Source organism: Oryctolagus cuniculus, chromosome 5, assembly GCF_964237555.1.
Source record: "Oryctolagus cuniculus chromosome 5, mOryCun1.1, whole genome shotgun sequence".
NCBI classification, from domain to species: Eukaryota; Metazoa; Chordata; class Mammalia; order Lagomorpha; family Leporidae; genus Oryctolagus; species Oryctolagus cuniculus.
This window is the reverse complement of record NC_091436.1, coordinates 124,830,688-124,850,771: the sequence shown is the minus strand read 5'-3', so window position 1 is coordinate 124,850,771 and position 20,084 is coordinate 124,830,688. Positions and strand designations below refer to the sequence as shown.

General features: G+C 45.5%; 1 protein-coding gene across 11 annotated transcripts in view; it reads left to right on the top strand.

Moving 5' to 3' along the window:
* RUNX2 (RUNX family transcription factor 2) overlaps positions 1-20,084 on the top strand; it is a 358,973-nt gene that overhangs the window by 92,060 nt on the left and 246,829 nt on the right. For 9 of the 11 annotated variants that reach the window (XM_070074034.1, XM_070074031.1, XM_051855668.2 and 6 more), the window contains one exon: positions 12,368-12,732. In XM_070074034.1, coding sequence (XP_069930135.1) covers positions 12,368-12,732 — 365 coding nt within the window. Of the gene's footprint in view, positions 1-11,345; positions 11,681-12,219; positions 12,733-20,084 lie in introns of those variants that run through there. The other 2 variants (XM_070074039.1, XM_051855675.2) reach the window with 2 other exon arrangements.

Genomic DNA, 20,084 nt, shown 5'->3' with positions numbered 1-20,084 from the left:
CCAACTGAGAAATTCAGAAAATTGAGCAACTCATATTAAGATGATGAAGGCTGTGTAGGTTTTTCATATAGTGGAACAATTTCAAGGGTGAATTGAATGAACTAAATTGAATTCATTTTTCTTCTTCATACATGTCTAATAAAGATAACTGATGGGTTATTTAGACTTTAATCTATTTAGATGTATTCCTCCCCTCTTTTTTCAGTGACAAGTGCAAAGCAACTTTCCAGCTATTTTTCTTCCCATTTTGTAATGTTAATACTGACAGGAAGAAACATTCTATAGAAAGTTTGGCTTTGAACTAGAATGTTTTTGCCAGATTTCTGCCTAGAGGGAATTTTTATGGTTGAGTTTGTAAACGCTAGCAAAACAAAGTTAAAAATTGAAAGTCTTTCAATTTTTAAGGCTGACTATAAGATGAGTTATGCTTCTTATGTATTATACTCTTAGTAATTTTCTTGTTATTAATTCATGTTTCACAGTTCAAGTTTTCCGTGGATGCCTTTTATAAAAAGATATTTCTTTTCTTTTTTTTTAAGATTTATGTATTTATTTGAAAGTCAGATTTACACAGAGAGAGGAGAAGCAGAGAGAGAGAGAGAGAGAGAGAGAAAGAGAGAGAGAGGTCTTCTATCCGCTGGTTCACTCCCCAGATGGCCATAATGGTCGGAGCTGCGCAGATCTGAAGCCAGGAGCCAGGAGCATTTTCTGGGCCTCCCATGCAGGTGCAGGGGCCCAAGGACTTGGGCCATCCTCCTCTGCTTTCCCAGGCCATAGCAGAGAGCTGGATTGGAAGTGGAGCAGCTGGATCTCGAACCGGCACCCATATGGGATGCCGGCATTGCAGGCCAGGGCGTTAACCCGCTGCACCACAGCACTGGCCCCTAAAGTTATTTATTTTCTTATGAAGGAGGACTATTAACATCAGAGAAACCATGATTAAATCATGAATGATAATAAGTAAGAAATTATAATACTTCAACCAGTCTCCATGTTTGCAGTCATGGGCACATCCTAATAATTCCCCTTTGTAAGAATAAACACCAACAAATCAGTTAAAAGCAGAAAAAAAGACTATTCAATGAAAATACTGGATGCAAACCATATTCTAAACAATATTCAGAATAATAAGCGTAAACGGAATGCACCAGGTGAAGATCTAGAACATTTCATTCAGTTCAGTTTACTATAGGATTTCTTACTGGAAAAAAATGAGAGTAGTGTAATTCAACAGGATTTTAGATTTGTTGACTATCCATATTTTATCCATACTTTGTTTAGGTAAATACCCTAATCAAAACTTACTAAGACTCTTTTGTATATATGAGGAGTGTGATTTTAAGGTATGTGAAAAATTCCTACTTCAAAAAGTCAAAGAATCAACATGTCTAGGAAAAGACTCAAATCTGGTTATCAAAAACTATAGAATGGTAGAAGTTTTACTTAGGAAATAGAAATAAATATGTTCCCTGGGGCAAATATGTGAATGAACAGGAAAGAACTATATTGATAGAGGAAGGAGTACTGGCCAAGTAAGCTTAATTTTTTTTAATGTCTTTTTGCTTTTCTACTTTTTCCCACTCCATTGAAAGTTGACTTTCATAATGGCACCAGTGGTGACTGCCTCTTTCAAACACTTGTAAAGATTTGATAATGGAATCCATTTCAGTTATTAAAAGAAGAATCTAGGGCCGACACTGTGGTGAAGTGTGTTAAAACCACAGCCTCCAGTGTCAGCATTCCATTTGGGTGCTGGTTTGAGTCCTGGCTGTTCCACTTGCAATCCAGCTCCCTGCTAATGTAGCTGGGAAAGTAGTGGAAGATGGCCCAAGTCCTTGGGCCCCTGCACCCATGTGGGAGACCCAGAAGAAGCTCCTGGTTCCTGGCTTCTGTCTGGCCCAGCCCTGGTCATTATGGCCATTTGGGGAGTGAACCAGTGGTTGGAAGATCTTTCTCTCTCTCTCTCTCTTTCAAATAAATAAATAAATCTTAAAAAAGAGAAGAATTTAAGAATCTAATTAATTTAACATCAAAGACACCATGTTTATAGAAACAAAAGATACTGGGCTCTAAGTGTATTGTGTTTGCAACATATTTAAATAAAACTGAAGACAATTCTAAAATGAATGAAAACAATGAAGAAGGCACATCTTTCACCTTTTGAAAATTACATAATAATAAACATATGATCAGTATTTTTGCTGCCAAAGAGTGATAACCAGAAAAATATCTCTGTTTCTCTCTCTCTCTCTCTCACACACACAAAACCATACACACACATACACACACACACACTCCTAATTACATAGTGAAGGTCAACTTTCTGTTATAGCTGCTGTTGATGCCTCAATTTGTACTGAAGATTTACAATGCCTTGCTTTGTGGAATATGGATTGATTGCAGTTTGGTTTTTGCATTTAGTAATACAGAAGAAAAGGAAAGATGTTGGTAATGAAGCAGGGAGGTTTAGGCCAGGATTAGGATGAAATGAGAAAAGCAGTTACCTGGGTGCAAAATTTAAGGGGATTCCAAAAATCTAGTATTTAAGTTAATATTTTAATGCAATATTCTTAAAAATCAAATTTAATACCAAAAAATTAATGATAAAGCAAATATCAAAATTGTAACTAAAGAACAGGGACAGGCCGGCACCACGGCTCAATAGGCTAATCCTCTGCCTGCGACGCCGGCACCCTGGGTTCTAGTCCCGGTTGGGGTGCCGGATTCTGTCCCGGTTCTTCCAGTCCAGCTCTCTGCTATGGCCCAGGAGGGCAGTGGAGGATGGCCCAGGTCCTTGGGCCCTGCACCCACATGGGAGACCAGAAGAAGCACCTGGCTCCTGGCTTCAGATCAGCACGGTGCGCTGGCTGCAGTGGCCATTAGGGGGATGAACCAACGGAAAAAGGAAGACCTTTCTCTCTCTCTCTCTCTTTCTCTCTCTCTCTCTCACTGTTCACTCTGCCTGTCAAAAAACAAACAAACAAACAAAAAAAACAACAACAAAAAACCAGGGACAGATGTTTGGTGCAATGGTTAAAGTGTCACTTGGCCTGTGGCCCCTATCGGAGTGCCTGATGGCTCAAACAGCTGCTACCATGTAGGAGACCTGGATTGAGTTCTGAGCTCCTGGCTGTGGCTTGGTCCAGCACTGGCTGTTAGGCACATTGAGGGAGTGAACCAGTAGATTCGAGCTCTCTTTCTCTCTTCCTTTCAAATAAATGAAAATGAATAAAAATTTAAAAGATAAAGGATTCCACTCTATATTTGCATGACTCTCCTTCTCTTGCCAAGAGAAACTTCTATTTAACTCTCTTACTCAGACCAAGCATAGTGATAGGCAGGGGTATTGGGGGAAAGGATTCTTTTCAATGTGTACAAAGGTGGGAAACATGGTACCAAGACCCTCTGAGAGTTAGCTACAAGCCGCCTACCTTTATTTCCTCAGTACATTGCAATATTCCCTTCTAGACAGCCAACACAATTTTTCCCTCCTTTAGCTCAGTATTTTCTCAAAATACCTCAAAAACTTTTAAATTGTTTTAGAAGCAATAATTAAGTTTGTAAATCCTGTATTTTACATTCTCATGGAGATTTAGGATGTATATAGTGTAGTAAAAACTGGGAGGAAATTGACAATACTAAATCAATTTATTTAGTTTAATCCAGTGTTTTCTCAATTTTATTATTATTTTTTAAAGATTTATTTGTTTATTTATTTGAAAGGCAGGGTTACAGAGAGAAGGAGACACACACACACACACACACACACAGATCTTCTATCCACTGGTTCACTTCCTAAATAGCCACAATGGCTTGGACTTTGGCAGGCTGAAGCCAGGAGCCTGGAACTCCTTTTGGGTCTCCCAGTTGGGTGACAGAAGCCTAAGCATTTGGACTGTTTGCTGCTGCTTTCCCAGGTGCAATAGCAGGAAGCTGGATTGGAAGTGGAACAGTCAGGACTTGAACAGTCACTCATATGGGATGCCAGCATTGAAGGCTGTGTCTTAATCCACTGTGCCACAGTGCCAGCCCCTCAATTTTATTTTATTTTTAAAAATTTATTTCTTCATTTGGCAGGGGGTGGAGGAAGGGGAGAAGAGCAAGGGACAGCAAGCTCCTATCTGCTGGCTCACCAACCAAATGTCTACAAGGAAGCCAGGAGCTAGGAACTCAATCCAGGTTTCCCCAGAGGGTGGCAGGAATCCAGTTACTTGAGCCATCACTGTTGTCTGCTGGAGTCTCAACTGGCAAGAAGATGGAGTCAGAAATCTGAGTATTGAACCCAGTTGCTCCGATGTGGGACACAGGCATCTTAACTTCTAGGCTAACTGCCTGTTCTTCCCCATTTTATTTTTATCATGGGCCATAGCATTGCTTATCTCTGATTTCAACTGCAATAAAGCAGCAATCATTTAGTTCTGAGCCTCTCTTTTCCTTGGCAGTAGTATTTTACTCTTCAGATCCTGCAAGATATTCATTCCACTTTCCATGACCAGATCTAGTCAGAGAACAGCTATGGAAGTTTTGTGTGAGTTTTCATTTATTGTAATCGAAGTGTGGGCTGTGGGATTACATGCAAGTTGTCAGGAGAATTCTTGGGACAAATATCCACCAATTTTACCCTGTGCTTTATAATATTTCTACTCTTGGACCATGTATTCCTTTGTTAAGTCTTCTAACTATATACTTACCATACCTATCAGGTAGAGATAAATTACCTCATAGATGTGATGCAGTGTTGGAAATGCTCATGTGATCCAGATGGAGGTTCCGAAATGGACAAGGACAATGAATATCTTAGGGGCCAAAAAATGGAAACCTTAGCATATTGGTTTGGGTCCAGAGAAGAGAAAGAAACCACACAATGATTTGAACAAGTAAAGTTTAATATAAAGAATTGTTGACCATAACAGAGGATTTGGAGTAATAAAGAATTGGCTAGGAAGAAGTGAAGAAAACACTAAAGAATGTAGAAATAAGAGCATCCACTGCCTGCAGAGCTAAAATAGTGCAACTAATGAATAATCCTCCCAATACCCACCCAGAACTGAGACTCAGACCCTCCACAGTCTGGGCTTACTGGATGGCAGACAGGTTGCATTGGCGGGTGGACATTGCTGCAAATCTTCCCTCTCTGGTTCTGGAGGAAGGAAGTGTCTCCACAGAGGCACAATGATAGTGCAAGAGGGGAGGTGCTGGGGGGCTGCTGGCTGACCTGCACTCCAGGATCCTCGCACCAGAGAAACTGTCCTCACCTGCAGCAGTTGGGCCTCAGGGGTGCAGTGTGTGTGTGTGTGTGCGTGTGCGTGTGTGTGTATGTGTGTGTGTGTGTGTGTGTGTATGTAATACAGGAGCCAGTTGCTGGAGAAGCTCCCTTTGCTGTACTGCTAAAGCCTGCTGCTCTGTAAACACAAGGGAACCAGGAAGCACAATCTTGTCCTCCTGCAATGCATCTCCAGTGCCACCTATTGACAAAATGTCAATGTCTGCTGGTAAAGGGAAATATTTAACAGGCCCAGATCCATTTTCCCAGAGCAGGTAAAAAGGGTGGATCTGGAGCTGACAGGCAATACGTTGACAACTGATACATCTAAGGAAGAAAAACAGTGACGATAATAATGTGCATGAGGATAAGATAGTGCCCATCAAAAAGATAATTCAAGAGTCTTATTTTTTAAAAAAATTATTTAGCAGAAAGGCAGAGTGACAGAGAGAAAAGGAGAGAGATAGAGACAGGCAGATCTAAGTACTGGTTCACTCTCCAAATGGCAACAATAGCTGGGATTGGGCCAGGAGAAAGCCAGGAGCCCAGAACTCCAACCAGGTCTCCCACATGAGTGTCAGGACTCCAAGCACTTGGGCCACCATCTGCTGTTTTCCCAGGCACTTTGGCAGGGAGCTGGATCAGAAGTGGAGCAGCTGGGCCTTGAATCGGAGCTCATATGGGATGCTGGTATCCTAGAAGGCAGTGTAACCTGTTGTGCTACAACCAGAGCCCCAGGAGACCCATTTAAACTTGGAGAAGATGAAATAGTTATTGCTTATAGAACTCGGCCGTGGCTAGATTAGAAGAAAGTGCTTTGACTGAGAAAAGCCTAGTAAAGGAAAGCATGGGGGAGCACACTAGAAGGAGAATTTGTGAGTTTGAAATCCAGCGAAGCAAAGCATTTAAAATGGTGCCCTATAACTGGTGTCCCTTGGTACTCAGCAAATAGAACCAACTTGGACTCTTGCCATTGTGTATTTTTTTCTGTTTTATTTTTCTTTCATCTCTGGTTTGTAATTCAAATTTCTCCCACTGTGCAAATGCTGATTTTTGTACTTTGTTAGACAGACTGAGAGTATTATGATTTACTTTTCTCACCCTGATGATGGAGTGTAGGGAAGGGAGAAAAGGTACAGGCTACCGCTGCAAAGTCATATGTGAAACTCTGGAACTTTGGGCACCAGAATTAGAATTGGATAGCATCTTCCGAGGGGCTTTGAAAGTAATAGGTTATGAGCGGATTGATAAGAGGGTTGAATGACTATGGGAAACCTTGAATTTTAGGGTGTTCTTAGATGCCTCATCACAGACCTCCATGAACTTTTATGTGTAACCTTCCATTACCACTCAGAGATCAACACTACTGCCATATGCCAATTGGCAATGCCAATATTTCAGAGGGTTGATTTCGAAAAGTCAGTTTTATTTCTTTGACTCCTAGGTAATTAATTAGATTCTCTTTAGAAATTATACTGGTCTCTTCCAGTCACTAGGATGTCATTTAGTAAAGTGGTATTTTAGTTGAACAAAATATGTACCTCTTGAGGTAGTAGCATTCCGGAAGAGCAATTAGATAGGTGCTCCACAAATGTAGTTCCAAAAGGTCATGTGGCAAGTGTCAGGTTTTTTTTTTTTTTTTTTTTTTTTTTTTTTTTTTTTTTTTTATGACAGCTCTGTACTCTCTTAAAAGTTCCTGGAAGTGGCCCAGGGGGACGCTCAATAGCACAACAAGGAGAGGTTTACGATGCTAAGTCCTCCACTACAAACATTTCATCTCTTGTTACAGCCACGCAAATTGTTACGGGTCCAATGGCAATGGGAAATTTACTGAGCTTCAAACAAATCAGAGTATTTAACTGGATAAAAAAATCAAAATGCAAAATAGTGTGTCAGAAAGCTCTGGGACATTGAAATTATGAAACTGACTTCTTAAAAGTGTATGTAGGACTTGTGAATATACTCTATACCAGAAACTTCTTGGTATGCTCCTTTGTGTTACTTATTTAACATGAGTAAACTAGATAGAATACAAATCTATTAAAGCCTTACCTCTTCTTGTTCAAACTACATGAGAATTTCTTCACTCTTCTCACCTATGTAATTAATACGCTCCTACTGTGTTTTAAGGATAAAGGGAGATGCTGACATACGGAGATTTGCAAGACAAAGGAAACCATCAAAATGCATTTATTCCTCATTCATTTGTCATTTCTGAAAGTATTAAGTGAAAAATATTTGTAACTTATTAACATTTTATTCGAAGAAGAATGTTAAATTATATGTTTTTTACTTTAAAGAACTAATTTGAACCTCAGGCACACTCCATTCCATTATTCTCTTTAATATCTACTGCTTTCTATCGTCTCATTCTGCTAGATCCTGAATGCCTTTTGATTTAGGGCAGGGATTGGCTAACTTTTCCTATTAAAAAAACTAAATATTTTAGCCTTTTGGGCCATAAAAATCTTTGTTACAACCACACAAGTCTACCACTCTAGATGAAGACACCAATAGATAATACATAGTATTGGTGAATTCCAATAAATCCTTACTTTTAGACACTGAAGTTTGCATTTAATATCATCTTTGTACAGCATGAATATTATTCCTTAAATTTCTTCAGCTATTTAAAAATGCAAAAAATTAACTTGTATATTGTATAAAAACAGGCATTAGTCCAGAAACATTTAAAGCTTTAGGGATCACCAACTTAGCCATAATTTTCCATTGATTGTCATCTTTATTATTGAAAAATAGCTAAGATTTTTAGTTTTTTTTTTTCTACTTTTAACTGTGAAAAAACACATAACGTAGAGGAGTTAGAATAGGAAACCAGAATGAAAGAAGCCTAGGTTCTGTGCCTACATTGAGGGTTCAGTTCTTTGACTGGATGAATAACTTGGCCACTTCATATCACACTTTGTTTGCAAAGTCAGAATTTTCAGGTATTGTTGAAGAGTCATACCAAATGTTAAAGGAGATGGAATGTGAAATTATGCTTGTGTCTTTCAGAGTAGCTACATTTTCAGAAAAAAAGTGCTTTTTTTTAAATGCCATAACATACAAGCGAAAAATGAGTATTTCTGAAGAGGATTTTGTGGGTGATTTGTTCTGAACATTTCAGCATAGAAGAAAATATAAGCTCGAGGGTGAGATCAATGGAAGTATGGCACAAAACACACATATGCAAAGCCTCATGGTTTTCCTATGTGCCTACTATTACCAGGAGAGGTTTGGTTTGGGGGTCTGTAAAAATGTTTTTTTCCTTTAAGTATACCGCTCAGAGCCAAGCCATCATCAGTCCCAGGCTCAGGCAGTTCCAGTTGAAAGTGTGAATGTTCAGCGAGAGGATATTTTTAAAAGGAGACTGAAAATCCTCTGTGCCAGAGACCTGAAACGTTGTTAGGGTATTCAGTGGAAAATTTCATTTCCACATTATAAATAACTGTAGGATATTTTAAGGGATCCAAGACTAGTAACTTCCAAGAGCTGCTTATATTAGTTCCACTGAAATGTTTAATGGAGGGAGTTTGTGAGGAAGGCTATAAAGCTGAATTACCGGATATGATTAATTAAAATAAATAATCTCACCATTGATTAAATTGCCCTTAAAATCCCCAACCATTGAGGCCTGCACATTTTTACTATTCACCCAGTGAAACAAAGGAAGGACAAACCAGCAATGGAGAAAGAAAAGAGTAAAAGCGTCCAACATGATCTCTTAAATTTCCACAGCCCGGGAATTTCTTATACAAAGAACCCCCCCGCCCCCGGTCGCCCATATGTGAAATATTGACCGTTTCTCACTGTCTTCAAATTTCAGGAGTCCCCTGGTCTTGGACTCTCTGGCAAGAAGACAAGCCCAGAGAAGGGGGCAAATCACCCATCACGGAATTTCTATTTCCTTTTGACCGCAGACATAATCCATTTCCTGTGACTCCTCTGCACCCTCGCAGCCCCTACACATTAAAAAACAAAGCGAGTCAGAGATCTCTGTTCCGAAAGTGGCACAGTGTGCCCCCGATAAAACTGGCCCCCAAGAGGGAGCAGGCAAGCCACGCTCGTGAGCGGTGTATTACGCGTGCCGGCGTGTGGCTGTGCGAGTGTGCTGCGAGGGAGTGTCAGGTGGGCGAGGAGACGATGCAGCCGTCCCCCTCCCTTTTTTCCCAGTGGAGGGAAAGCCCGTCTTCCCTTGCCTGCGCCTGGGGAGACCTGCGCACGCACGAGGCGCGGCCGTGCCCGGGGTTAGAGCTCTCCCCTGTGACCGAAAAGATAATTAAAAAATCGCAGGCGCAGGAGACAGCGCAGCCAGGTCGCAGCGCTGCTGGTTCGTCCGGATGAGTGGGTTCTCGCACCCCAGGGCCGCCCCGGCCCGGAGGCCAGCAGGCCGCGAGCGAGTAGGTTTGGGAGCGGCAGTCCTAACGGGCATCGCTTCTGAGACGCACCGAGGGTGGCGGCGGTGGCAAGGCGGCCGTGGGAAGGCCGAGGAGGCGGGAGGGGCGCGGCGAGGAGGCTTCGGGCTTGAGAGGGATTTGGGGCCAGAGGCGGGAACGTGGAGAGAGAAGTGAGGCAGGGAAGAGATGAAGGTGGCGTGGAGTTGTGGCTAGAGAAAAGAAAGGTAGGCACTAAGAGGAAGGACAGCAGTGTCCCCCCCCCCCCCCGCCCCCGAACTCTATCCTCACCAGGTGGGAGCCCCGGCCTGGCTACCCCCACGGCCACCTGCGCCCCTGCGGTCTGGAAGCCCCCAAGGCCGGCGCGCAGCCCCGCGACCAGACAGTCCGGCAGCCACAGCCCCTCCACGTTCATCCCAAAAGGCACCAGGACCCCCTCTTCCGCGACTCCCACGCTCTCGGAGCCCGGCCAGGCCCATTCAAGGGCGCAGACCCGGGAACAGACACTTAAAAAGCCCAGAGGGAGGGTCGTGGCGGGTCGCTGCCGAGGGCAGGAGGCGCTTGCACCGAGTAATAGAAACACCAATTAATGGGAATGTGACTAGCTTTCAATAAGATGAGAGGAGGTGACTGATGACCCACCTATCTCATTTCCCTAATACACTCCAAGAGGGAGGCATGCTAACTTTTCATTTATTTTGTAAAATCACTGATTACGGTGTCAGCTACCCTATCAGGAGTCTTTGAAACTTTGGCAACTGATGATGCTCTCTGCAAAGTTTTCAAGCTTTACAAGGCTTTCAAGGGTAGGAAAATAAGCAAGAAAAGCAGCGGCCCCCGGCGCAGAGGGCGAGCCGGCCCCGTGCCCTCTCGCTGCGGCGCGGTAGCCTCCAGCGAATTTCCCGGCTTCTGCGGGCGCCGCGCATTGTTTTATTTGTTTTGAAGGTTCAGAGTTTGAGGCTGGTCGGAGACACCCACGTGCTTCTGACTCTCATCAGCGTAATGATCGCCTTAGCCAGAGTCGTGTCTATATAAACCACAAAAACCTAATCATTAGAAATCCCAGCCTCCAAAAACCACATTTTAGGTAAAAAGAGCCGCTTCCCCCCAACCGCCCCCCCCCCGCGCTCCTTCATCCTCTCGACCACAACTTTTTGGGGATGCAAAATCGCTTTTTAAATTCATTTTAGGAAATAAATAGTCATTGAAGCATTTTGCATTTTTTATTTTGTATTTTACTCTATATATTTGTACTCGAGAGCGGAGGGTCAAAAAGAAGCTAAGATTGAAATTCATAGAACGCCGCTGGAGTCTTCTCCTAGCAAGAGTTTTTTTTGTCACTTATTTTAATCAAGCTGACAGTTTCTCAGTCCTTTAAAAAAACTCATCCTTGCTTTCTGGGGATGACAAGATGGAATACATAAGGGGGGGGGGGACGAGAAGTGTCCAGCCGTCCACTTGAGTTTCTAAAAACTAAGGACACCCCTCCAACCCCTCATTTGTGCGTGTGTGTGTCACTTAAGACAAAAACCACCCAAACCCTGCAAAACCTTTCTTCTTCCCGGGAGCTGCTCGGGCAGGAGTGGGGGGCGGGGTGGGGGGCGGGTGAAGAGCGCAGAGAAGTAGGCACCCAAGCTCAAGAATTTTCCTTCCTACTCTGCCGAAGTTAACAACGAAAAATAACGACAGTCAGATCGGCCGGCGGCTCTCTGGCGTCTCCGCTGCAGCCTCGTCCGACCAAGAGGGGGTTCCTGGTTCTGGGGGTGGGGGAGCAAGAGGACGCGCGCGGCCAGGAGAGATCGCCCTCGGCTGGGGCCGCCTCTCTCTCGGCCTCGGAAGCTGCGCACGGCGCGCGGGGGGCTGCTTCGCGCGGCCGGCGGGCGGCGGCAGCGGCTGCGATTCGCGGGCTCGAAATCCGTTGCCCCCAGATCCGCTGCCCGCGACTTACCTCCTGGCACCTCGAAGCGCGAGGGACAGGGGAGCTTTGCACGTAGCAGAAGGGAGTGGATGCGAGGAGGTGGCGGTGAGGGGGCGAGAAGAGAAGAAGGGAGAGGAAGGAGCCGAGCCCGGGAGCCGGGCTGGCAGCCGCCGCGGGAGGAATCTGAGCGTGCCGCCCGCGCGGGGGGAGCGGCGGCCGCCGCGGAGGAGGAGGCGGCGGCGGCGGCGGCGGCGCGGGAGGGCGGCGGCGCGGCCGCCTGCGGCTGGGTAGCAGCGCGCGGCGCGGCGGTGGCGGGCAGCGCGGGGCAGTGCCGGCCCCGGGGCTGGACTGCTGAACCCACTCGGCTCCACCGCTGGACTCGAACTGGGAGGGGGCGCCAGCGCACCCAGGACGCGCTGCCCCAAGGGACCCCACTCCACGCTGCAAACTCAAGCCCCTTGCCTCTCCGGGCCGAACACACCCCCGCGCCCGTCTGCAGCTGCCACCCGGGGTGTTCCAGCGGCTCCGGGACAGATCAGCGCCTCCGGGTTCTCCCTGCTCGCAACCTCACCGCGCCGCAACGCCACCACTGGCCCCCCTCAGACTCCGCCGGGCAGTCGGCTTCATCGAACTTCATTTCTCACCTCCTCAGCCCCGTCACCTCCATCCCCTTTCCCCCTGTCTCGCCTCCACCCCCCCCAATTTCCTCCTCCTCGCCCCTCATTTCCACCCTCCTCCCCCTCCCCCGGCCACTTCGCTAACTTGTGGCTGTTGTGATGCGTATTCCCGTAGATCCGAGCACCAGCCGGCGCTTCAGCCCCCCCTCCAGCAGCCTGCAGCCCGGCAAGATGAGCGACGTGAGCCCGGTGGTGGCTGCGCAGCAGCAGCAGCAACAGCAACAGCAGCAGCAGCAACAGCAGCAGCAGCAGCAACAGCAGCAGCAGCAGGAGGCGGCGGCGGCGGCAGCGGCGGCGGCGGCAGCGGCAGCGGCGGCCGCCGCGGTGCCCCGGTTGAGGCCGCCACACGACAACCGCACCATGGTGGAGATCATCGCCGACCACCCAGCCGAACTTGTCCGCACCGACAGCCCCAACTTCCTGTGCTCGGTGCTGCCCTCGCACTGGCGCTGCAACAAGACCCTGCCCGTGGCCTTCAAGGTAAGAGGCTACGGCCGCCCCCCGCCCCCGGCCGGGCCCCGCGCAACCTGCCCGCCGCCGCCTCCGTGCTCTCGGGGGCCGGGCCCCGGGCGTCCTCCAAGACCCCCCCCCCTGCCGCGGCGGCTCTGACCCAAGGGACCTCCCGGCTGCCCCTCTATCTCCCGCTGCCTGGTCGTGTTCGGGGAGTAGTCGCCGCGAGAAAATCCCTCCCTCGCCCACCTGTGCCCGCTGCCACCACGACCTCTCTGCCCAAGTCCCCCTGACCCATTCATCACCCCTCCAGCCTCCCGGCCTGCGTTCTACCCCACTCCCCCGAGGCGCCTCCCCTCCCCCCTTAGGAGCCCTAAGGTGCCCACCGTGCCCCGCCAGCCCCACTTGCTGCACCCCGCCCCCTGCCCCAGGGGCGAGGCCCCCGGTGCCCTCTCCCCGGACTCCCGCGTCTTCCTCGCTGGGCATCCCGGCCGGCCCTGCGCCGAGGGCTGCCGGTGCCGCCTCTCTCCGGGGTTCTCGCACGCAACCCCAAACACCGGTCTCCGCATCCCCTGCCCCGATCCGCCTGAGCTCAGCGGCCCCGGCCCCTCCCGGGCTCGGGGGCCGGTGTTTGCGGGGCGCGGACGCCGGGCACCAATGTCTGGGGGCCGAGGCAGGCTGCGGGCTGCGACGCGTGGGCCGCACTACCTGAACTCTGGAGGGTCCCGGGCTAAGCCTAGGGGGCTCCTGAGAGGCGCGGGACGGGGGCGTTTGCTCTGTTCGCCGATCTGCGCCAGTTCCCGTTACCGGGGGGGAAGGCGGGGCCTCCAGGGTCTCCGCGCGCCCTGAGGCGGGGAGGTCCGGAGTCCGCGGCGCTGGGCCCTCGAGTGCGGGGCGGCGGGGGCCGGGGTAGGGGGCGGGGGCTCGGCCGCCTCTCGCCGGGACCCAGCTGCGCGCCCGGCCGCGCCTGAGAGGGATGAGGGAAACTTGGGACCAACTTCGGTTTGCCCCGGCTTGAAAACTGAGGTGACATTTTCGAAGATGTGTTTTTATCACCACTCGGATGCTGGAGGGGTTCAAACCCCAAAGGCCCCTCAGGCTTCTGAGAGGTGGAGGCGTGGGCGCGCAAGGGTTGGGCCCCGGAGACGCGACAGCGGCCTCCTCCGCCCCGCCGGCCCGTTAGTCGCAGGGCGGGTGGCAGGCGCTCGGCAGGTAGACGGGGCGGAGGGGTCCCGCGCCCCTCGCGGCTTCCCGAGGCGCTCGCAGACTCGCTGCAGATTTCCCGGAGCAGCCCTCGCCAGGGGGAGGCGCGGAGCCCCGGGGCGGGCGCTCCCTGGCTGGATAGGGAGACGGGGGTCTCGGGCTGCCCACCCTCGGCGGGGGCCGGACCCGTGCGGGGCCCGACGGGGAGGCGAGCGCTCCCCGCACACCCTCCGCCCTTGCTCGCCCCTGCGCTGGAGGAGGTGGGCCCGACACCCCCTGGGCTGTGGGATCTGTGGGGAGCAGGGTGGGAAGCGAGACCTCGGGGGAGGGGGGGAAAGGGAGGAATCGTGCCAGTTCCTCCGTGGCGGACCCCGGGGCCAGACTCCCACGGGCCCCTGGCAGTTCCCGGTTGTTGATCGCCGCCCCCCCACCCCCCGCCTCCACGCACCAATTCAGATTCCGTGTGTGGGTGGAAAGAAAGAAGTCCAGGTCAATTAGAGCCGGTTATCTCGCCCGGTCTGTATCAGAGCAGAAATCAGAATGAATTGTTATGGAAAGGGGATGTTGCATTCTGGGGCAAGTTTCATTTTGCAGTTGGCCCAAGAAATCTTTTTTTTTTTTAACCGTCACATTTCTCCTTTTATAAAACCAGCCAGTTTTTTTTATACGTTAATGTTTTCTTCCATGTAATATGAAAATCGCAATATATGTGAATTACACAAAATTAAATTTCCATACAAGAGCTATCTAATACAACGTACAACGTGCATCGTGCAGGGGCCCAGAATTTTCTAATTAGCCTTATGGGAAGGTGGAAATTTGCTCCCTCCTCCCCTGCAAAGCCCCAAAACTAGACCAAGAAAAACCCCGTATGAAAACAGCAAAAAATAAAAAGCAGCAGGCACTTTGTCTGTGCAATGCTGTAAATCAGGTTATGGGAAAATAAAGGGATAAGTGCTTACGTTTTTAAAGATATCTAGATGTTTGAGGTTCTATGTACCCTTCTGCTAAACATGTTTGGGGAGTTTACTGTCCGAAACTGTTATATTTATGATGCGGAATAGTATTCTGAATGGAAAGGATGTGTTTGGGTCAAGATAGAATGCAATCTAGTTTGAGATGTTTAGTTATTTTGGTTGTTGTCTAGGTTTTCTCACTACCACCCTCTTGAAACTATTTTGAAAATAAATTTTTCTTTGCTGTTAATCATACTTGGTAATTACACAGAGTACATTTTTGTTATTTTAACCAACAAACAGATTATAGATAACAGCAGGCCACGTTGAGTATTTTAGTTCCTATTAATTGGATAATGAATTGAGTTAACCTAAAACTTGACTCTTAGTGTTTTCCCACCCCATACCTGTGTTGAATGGAATTAAACAAGTGGGTGAATGACAGAGATCCATGCAATGCAGTTTTGTCTCTCTCTCCTGAAGAGAAGTATAGGGATTTGAAATGTTCAGATTTTGACAGCAGTTTTTATCGCTTCCACCTGAATGGTGTCAAAACCACCTTTCTTTGCCGTCCTGTCCTTTTGGACTAAAAGCCCAAGAGCAGTAGACTTTCCACACTCTTGCAACGTAATCAAATACATCTGCAATGAAGAAATAATATGAAGAAGTCTCCAATTTAGAAGTGGTGACAGCAATTTGGCTATTCTATTCAGAGCTATGTACAAAATAAATGACAGTGTTGGGCAGATAGCGGATAGGTAAATGCACACACAGAATTTAATTGTTGAGAAGTCTGATATTCAAATCAATACAATATGGATTGAGCCTGTACTTTATGCCCATGACACTGAGCTCAGCACTGCAGACAATCAGAGGATAATTCAGTAGACTGTGTTTGATACGTTAATATGAAACAGTACTTCGTGATGCTGACAATGCATTGCATCAAGAAGTAAGTGATTATTAGTGTTGTTCATCTGACCTTATTTTGGGATTAGATAAAGCACTCATTTATGCTTGATGTGTCAAAATGCAAAAGCAACCAGTATACACCATACCTTATATAAAGCTTATTTATTAACATAGTATTTTTAACATAGTACTGCAGGTTTGAAAAGTTCAGTTCTCCCAGGTGTCAAGGAAATGGAAATATTTTTAACATTTCTTTCAGGTGTATCTCACTGAAAGCTTAAAATAGTTAAGGCATACTGTTAGAGGATCCCAGGCCCCTTCTGTCCTAGATAATTCTAGTGACAAAGAAGCATTTTGCAAATGTAGCTCCTTAGTTGGTGATCATGTAGGAACAGTGGAGAGGACATGTCCAGTCTGTATCTGGTAGTGTCCTTCTAGTTAGGGGGTCTGTCAGCATTTCCACTATGAAGGCTGGTGTTCTGGGCTCATAACTAACTTACTTTAAATAGCTTCAGCTGAAGCACTATGCAGACACTTTTTAAATCCAGAGGTGTGGATATTAAAAGTAGTGCAAGCGTATTAAGTTTGAGAACACTGAACTATCTATTTGCCTATATCGTATGTTTTCTGGCAATATTAAAGGAAGAAAGCACATTTTTAGATACATGATCTAGAACTCCTAGCTGATTTTGTATCTTTAATAAGAACTTTCAGTATTGTCAAAAGGAGGGTTTCAAAATGACAGAGCGATTTCTATTTGAAAATATTTTTGACAACATTGGCCATTTTCCTCTTCAACAGTTATGCAACTAGTAAATACATAACACTAGTGAATTATATTTTCCCTCTGTATTTAATGATCAGATTTTATATTTCTATAGTTTCAAATCAAGTTATACCTAAGCAATGGAAAATAGGGTATTAAACATGTTAAGTCCTCAGTAAACTTATTACAAATTACTGTGCAAAATTGTATAAATCAAAGTAGATATCAAGTTGTATAAAGGAAGATACATTTTTGTGTTATGCCTTTAAATGCAATAAAACCCATTTAAAGTTAAATATTTTAGGGTTGAATATCTAAAACTTACTGATAAGGCAGCCAGAGCAAGTAGTTTTAGATGGAGAATGAATATTTAAAGTACTTTTATAAAACTTGTAGTTAAGAAAAGTTATAGTAGATATTTTTCATAGTTTTTTCCCCTCTTTGACATCACTCTGTGTATCATTTCAAATTTCTGGAACATCCATTATTATAAGATCTGAACCATTTTAATTGATGTCGCATGCATTGCTGGCTTACACTGAAATAATTTTCATCAAAATTTTTCTCTAACATATTTAAAAGATATGAATGATATACTTGTTTTTTTTTTCCCTCTAGAATTCAAATGACTTTTCCTAAATTTTGGATTAAATTCTAAAAATTAACTGAAGTATCTGTTAAAAGTTTTTTTTATAGTTTAGCATTATATTAATTAACATGGGGATAAAATTTTTGTTTTTTGTAATTAGTCTCATTTTTTTGCTACAAAGAAAGATTTTATCAGATTCTATCTTAAAAAATAATTATATCTCAATTATACTGCAAGTTCAATGTGCCAAGTATTGTTGGCCTGTAAGAGTAATTGATTAACTAAGAATAGATTTCTGCTCATGAAAGTGTCATGGGCAATTTTAATTTCCATATAATAAGACTACAGAAACAACTCTAAGGGTCTGAGTTAGTTCTCCATTGCTTTTCTTCCAGAAGTGTTCACATTTAAGTCATAAGGAGTCTCACACAAGATTTTAATAGCATTGCTAGGGTTAAATATCTATTTTGTACAAGTTACAGATCATGTGATTTAAATGCTAGTTATGGGTGAGGTGTGGTAAGTAAAGGAATCTCTGTTCTGTAATGTTAAGGCTGAAAGTTACTTCTCCCCTTCCCATGAAATTTCTTGAATTTGTAGAGTTTATATTTTAAAATCACCTAGGAATGTAATTGTTAAGGTTTTGTCACAAATTATGATTTGCAGTGTAGTACTTTTGTGTTGTGTTACAGAAACAAACTTTATTTTGTGCCTGCTCTTAACTGAAGAGCGAGTTTTAACTGCACTTTACCCCTTAAAATGTTTTTCCGTTGCTTGGGTTTGGTACAGATGAAATGTGTAAAAATTTTCAATCCTTTTGGTTTTCTTTTAGATAAACACGGTTGAGAATCTCCAAGGGAAACTTTTTAGCTTCAGAGGTCTACTTTAAAAAGCTCTTCAAATATATAATTATACTTCTGATGGATATAAAGTCAAATACAGTACTCCCCACCTCCTACACACAACACCTCCCCTCCCCCTGGAAAAACACTGGGCAACCTGATTTGGTAGAATGAATAGCAGAAAAATATATATATATATTTAGCTGTTAACCTAGGATTCAGCCGTAACAAGAATGATTGTCACTATATCATGTTAGCGATTTTTTCTTTTCAGGCCAAGTCCTAAGCCTTATGGGAGGGAGACTCACACAATTTGTGATTATCTGTTTTGCTAAATGTGATATGTAAAACACACCACTGTTTAATATGGTCATTTCTATACTACTTATGCAAAATAAAGTGGGTCCTTTTCCCATATTTTCTCATATTGAATCAATTTTCATTTTTTTCTAACTAAAGAAAAATCTATTATGTTAAAAGTATGCAGTAAAATAATAATGTCCTAGAGCTCTTGAAAAACCTTGGTACTAGGACAGATTTCTTTGCTTTTGAAATTCACCCAGATGGGGGTAAAATCCAATGGCCTTCTTGTAGCACAACAATACTGAAGAACATCTTGGGATGTGATGGATCTTATGTTCAGGTGAACTCCACCGTGAAAGCCTGTCTTTAGCAGGCAGTGTGCTTGGAACAGAACACTGCTGCCCTCCTCATGGTGGGAAAAGCACATCATTATAATTACACTGTCTTCTTGCACAGTACCTTCCACATCTTACAGACTTAAAAAAATTATTTCACATTTATCTTGGAAGACTGTGGTTCCTGGAGGTGAAGTTACTTGTGTGAGGTTGTAGTATCTATGCCACAAAAGTGGGGGAAAAGGGCACCCCCTTGGTTTTTAGTGCATTCTTTCTCCTCTACAAACAGTACGGCTTTTCTTCTGCCTCTATTCATGTACTTACAGACTCCATACTTGCACTGACATAGAAAGCCACATAGCAGGTGTTAAAACACAATATGCTGAGCGTACAAAATGCCTGCCCTCTGGATGAATACTGCCAAAGGTAGTCAGTTGCCCGGCAGAGGTAGTCAGTTTCAGTACTTTCGAATGTTCACATTTTTGGCATGATGAAGCTGAAAAATTGAAAAGCACATTGTCTCCCTCAGGAGTGCACTGTTGATTATGTCTGGTAGCCACTTGAGGCACTAGGTTAAGGATGCAGAGGGGAACCGAGGGGACTTCTCAGACTGAGAGTAACCGTATGCTCCAGCTGCAGGGTAGTCAGCATGAGTCCCTCTCCCCTGGGATAGCAGAAACCTCCAGCAGGGGCACAGCTGTTGGGGACGGATGCTGACTCAACCTTCAACTCGTTCTCTCTCTCAGTGTTTTAGTTGATAGCTTCCCAGACTTCTGGCTATGGGCAGTGGTGCTCTTTCATGGATTTCTTTTGTTTCCTCCTTTCAAAAATATTCATCAGATACCTGTGTGCTGGGCACTGATTGGGAAGCTGGGCAGACACTTGAAGTGAACAGATGAAGTGAAGGCCCTTCCTTGATGTAGTTTACAAACAAATCTAACATGGTCTCTTGGGCTAGAATATCAAGATGAGTAGGCTGATCATTCCTATGCACATATGTATGTTGAGTGAAGATCACTGAAGTCGAATGAGATGCTGTGGAAACTTTTTTTTTTTTTAAGATTTATTTACTTATTTGTCAGGCAGAGTTACAGACAGAGAGGGAGAGACAGGGAGAAAGGTGTGTTCCATCTGCTGGTCCACTCCCTAGTTGGCCACAACAGCTGGAGCTGAGCTGATCCGGAGCCAAGGACTTGGGCCATCTTCTACTGCTTTCCCAGGCCATTAGCAGGGAGCTGGATTAGAAGTGGAGCAGCCAGGACTTGAACCAGTGCCCATATGGGATGCCGGCAGTGCAGGCGGCAGCTTTATCTGCTAAGCCAGAAACTGGGCTTGATAAAGGACAGCTTTGTGATTTTGAATTGAGTAACGAAGTACAAATAACAGAGCAGCAAGCTGAAGGAACAAGGAAGAAATGGGACTGAGAAACAACCTAAAAGAAACTGATAGTGGCAAAAATATTGACAGGATTTTTTT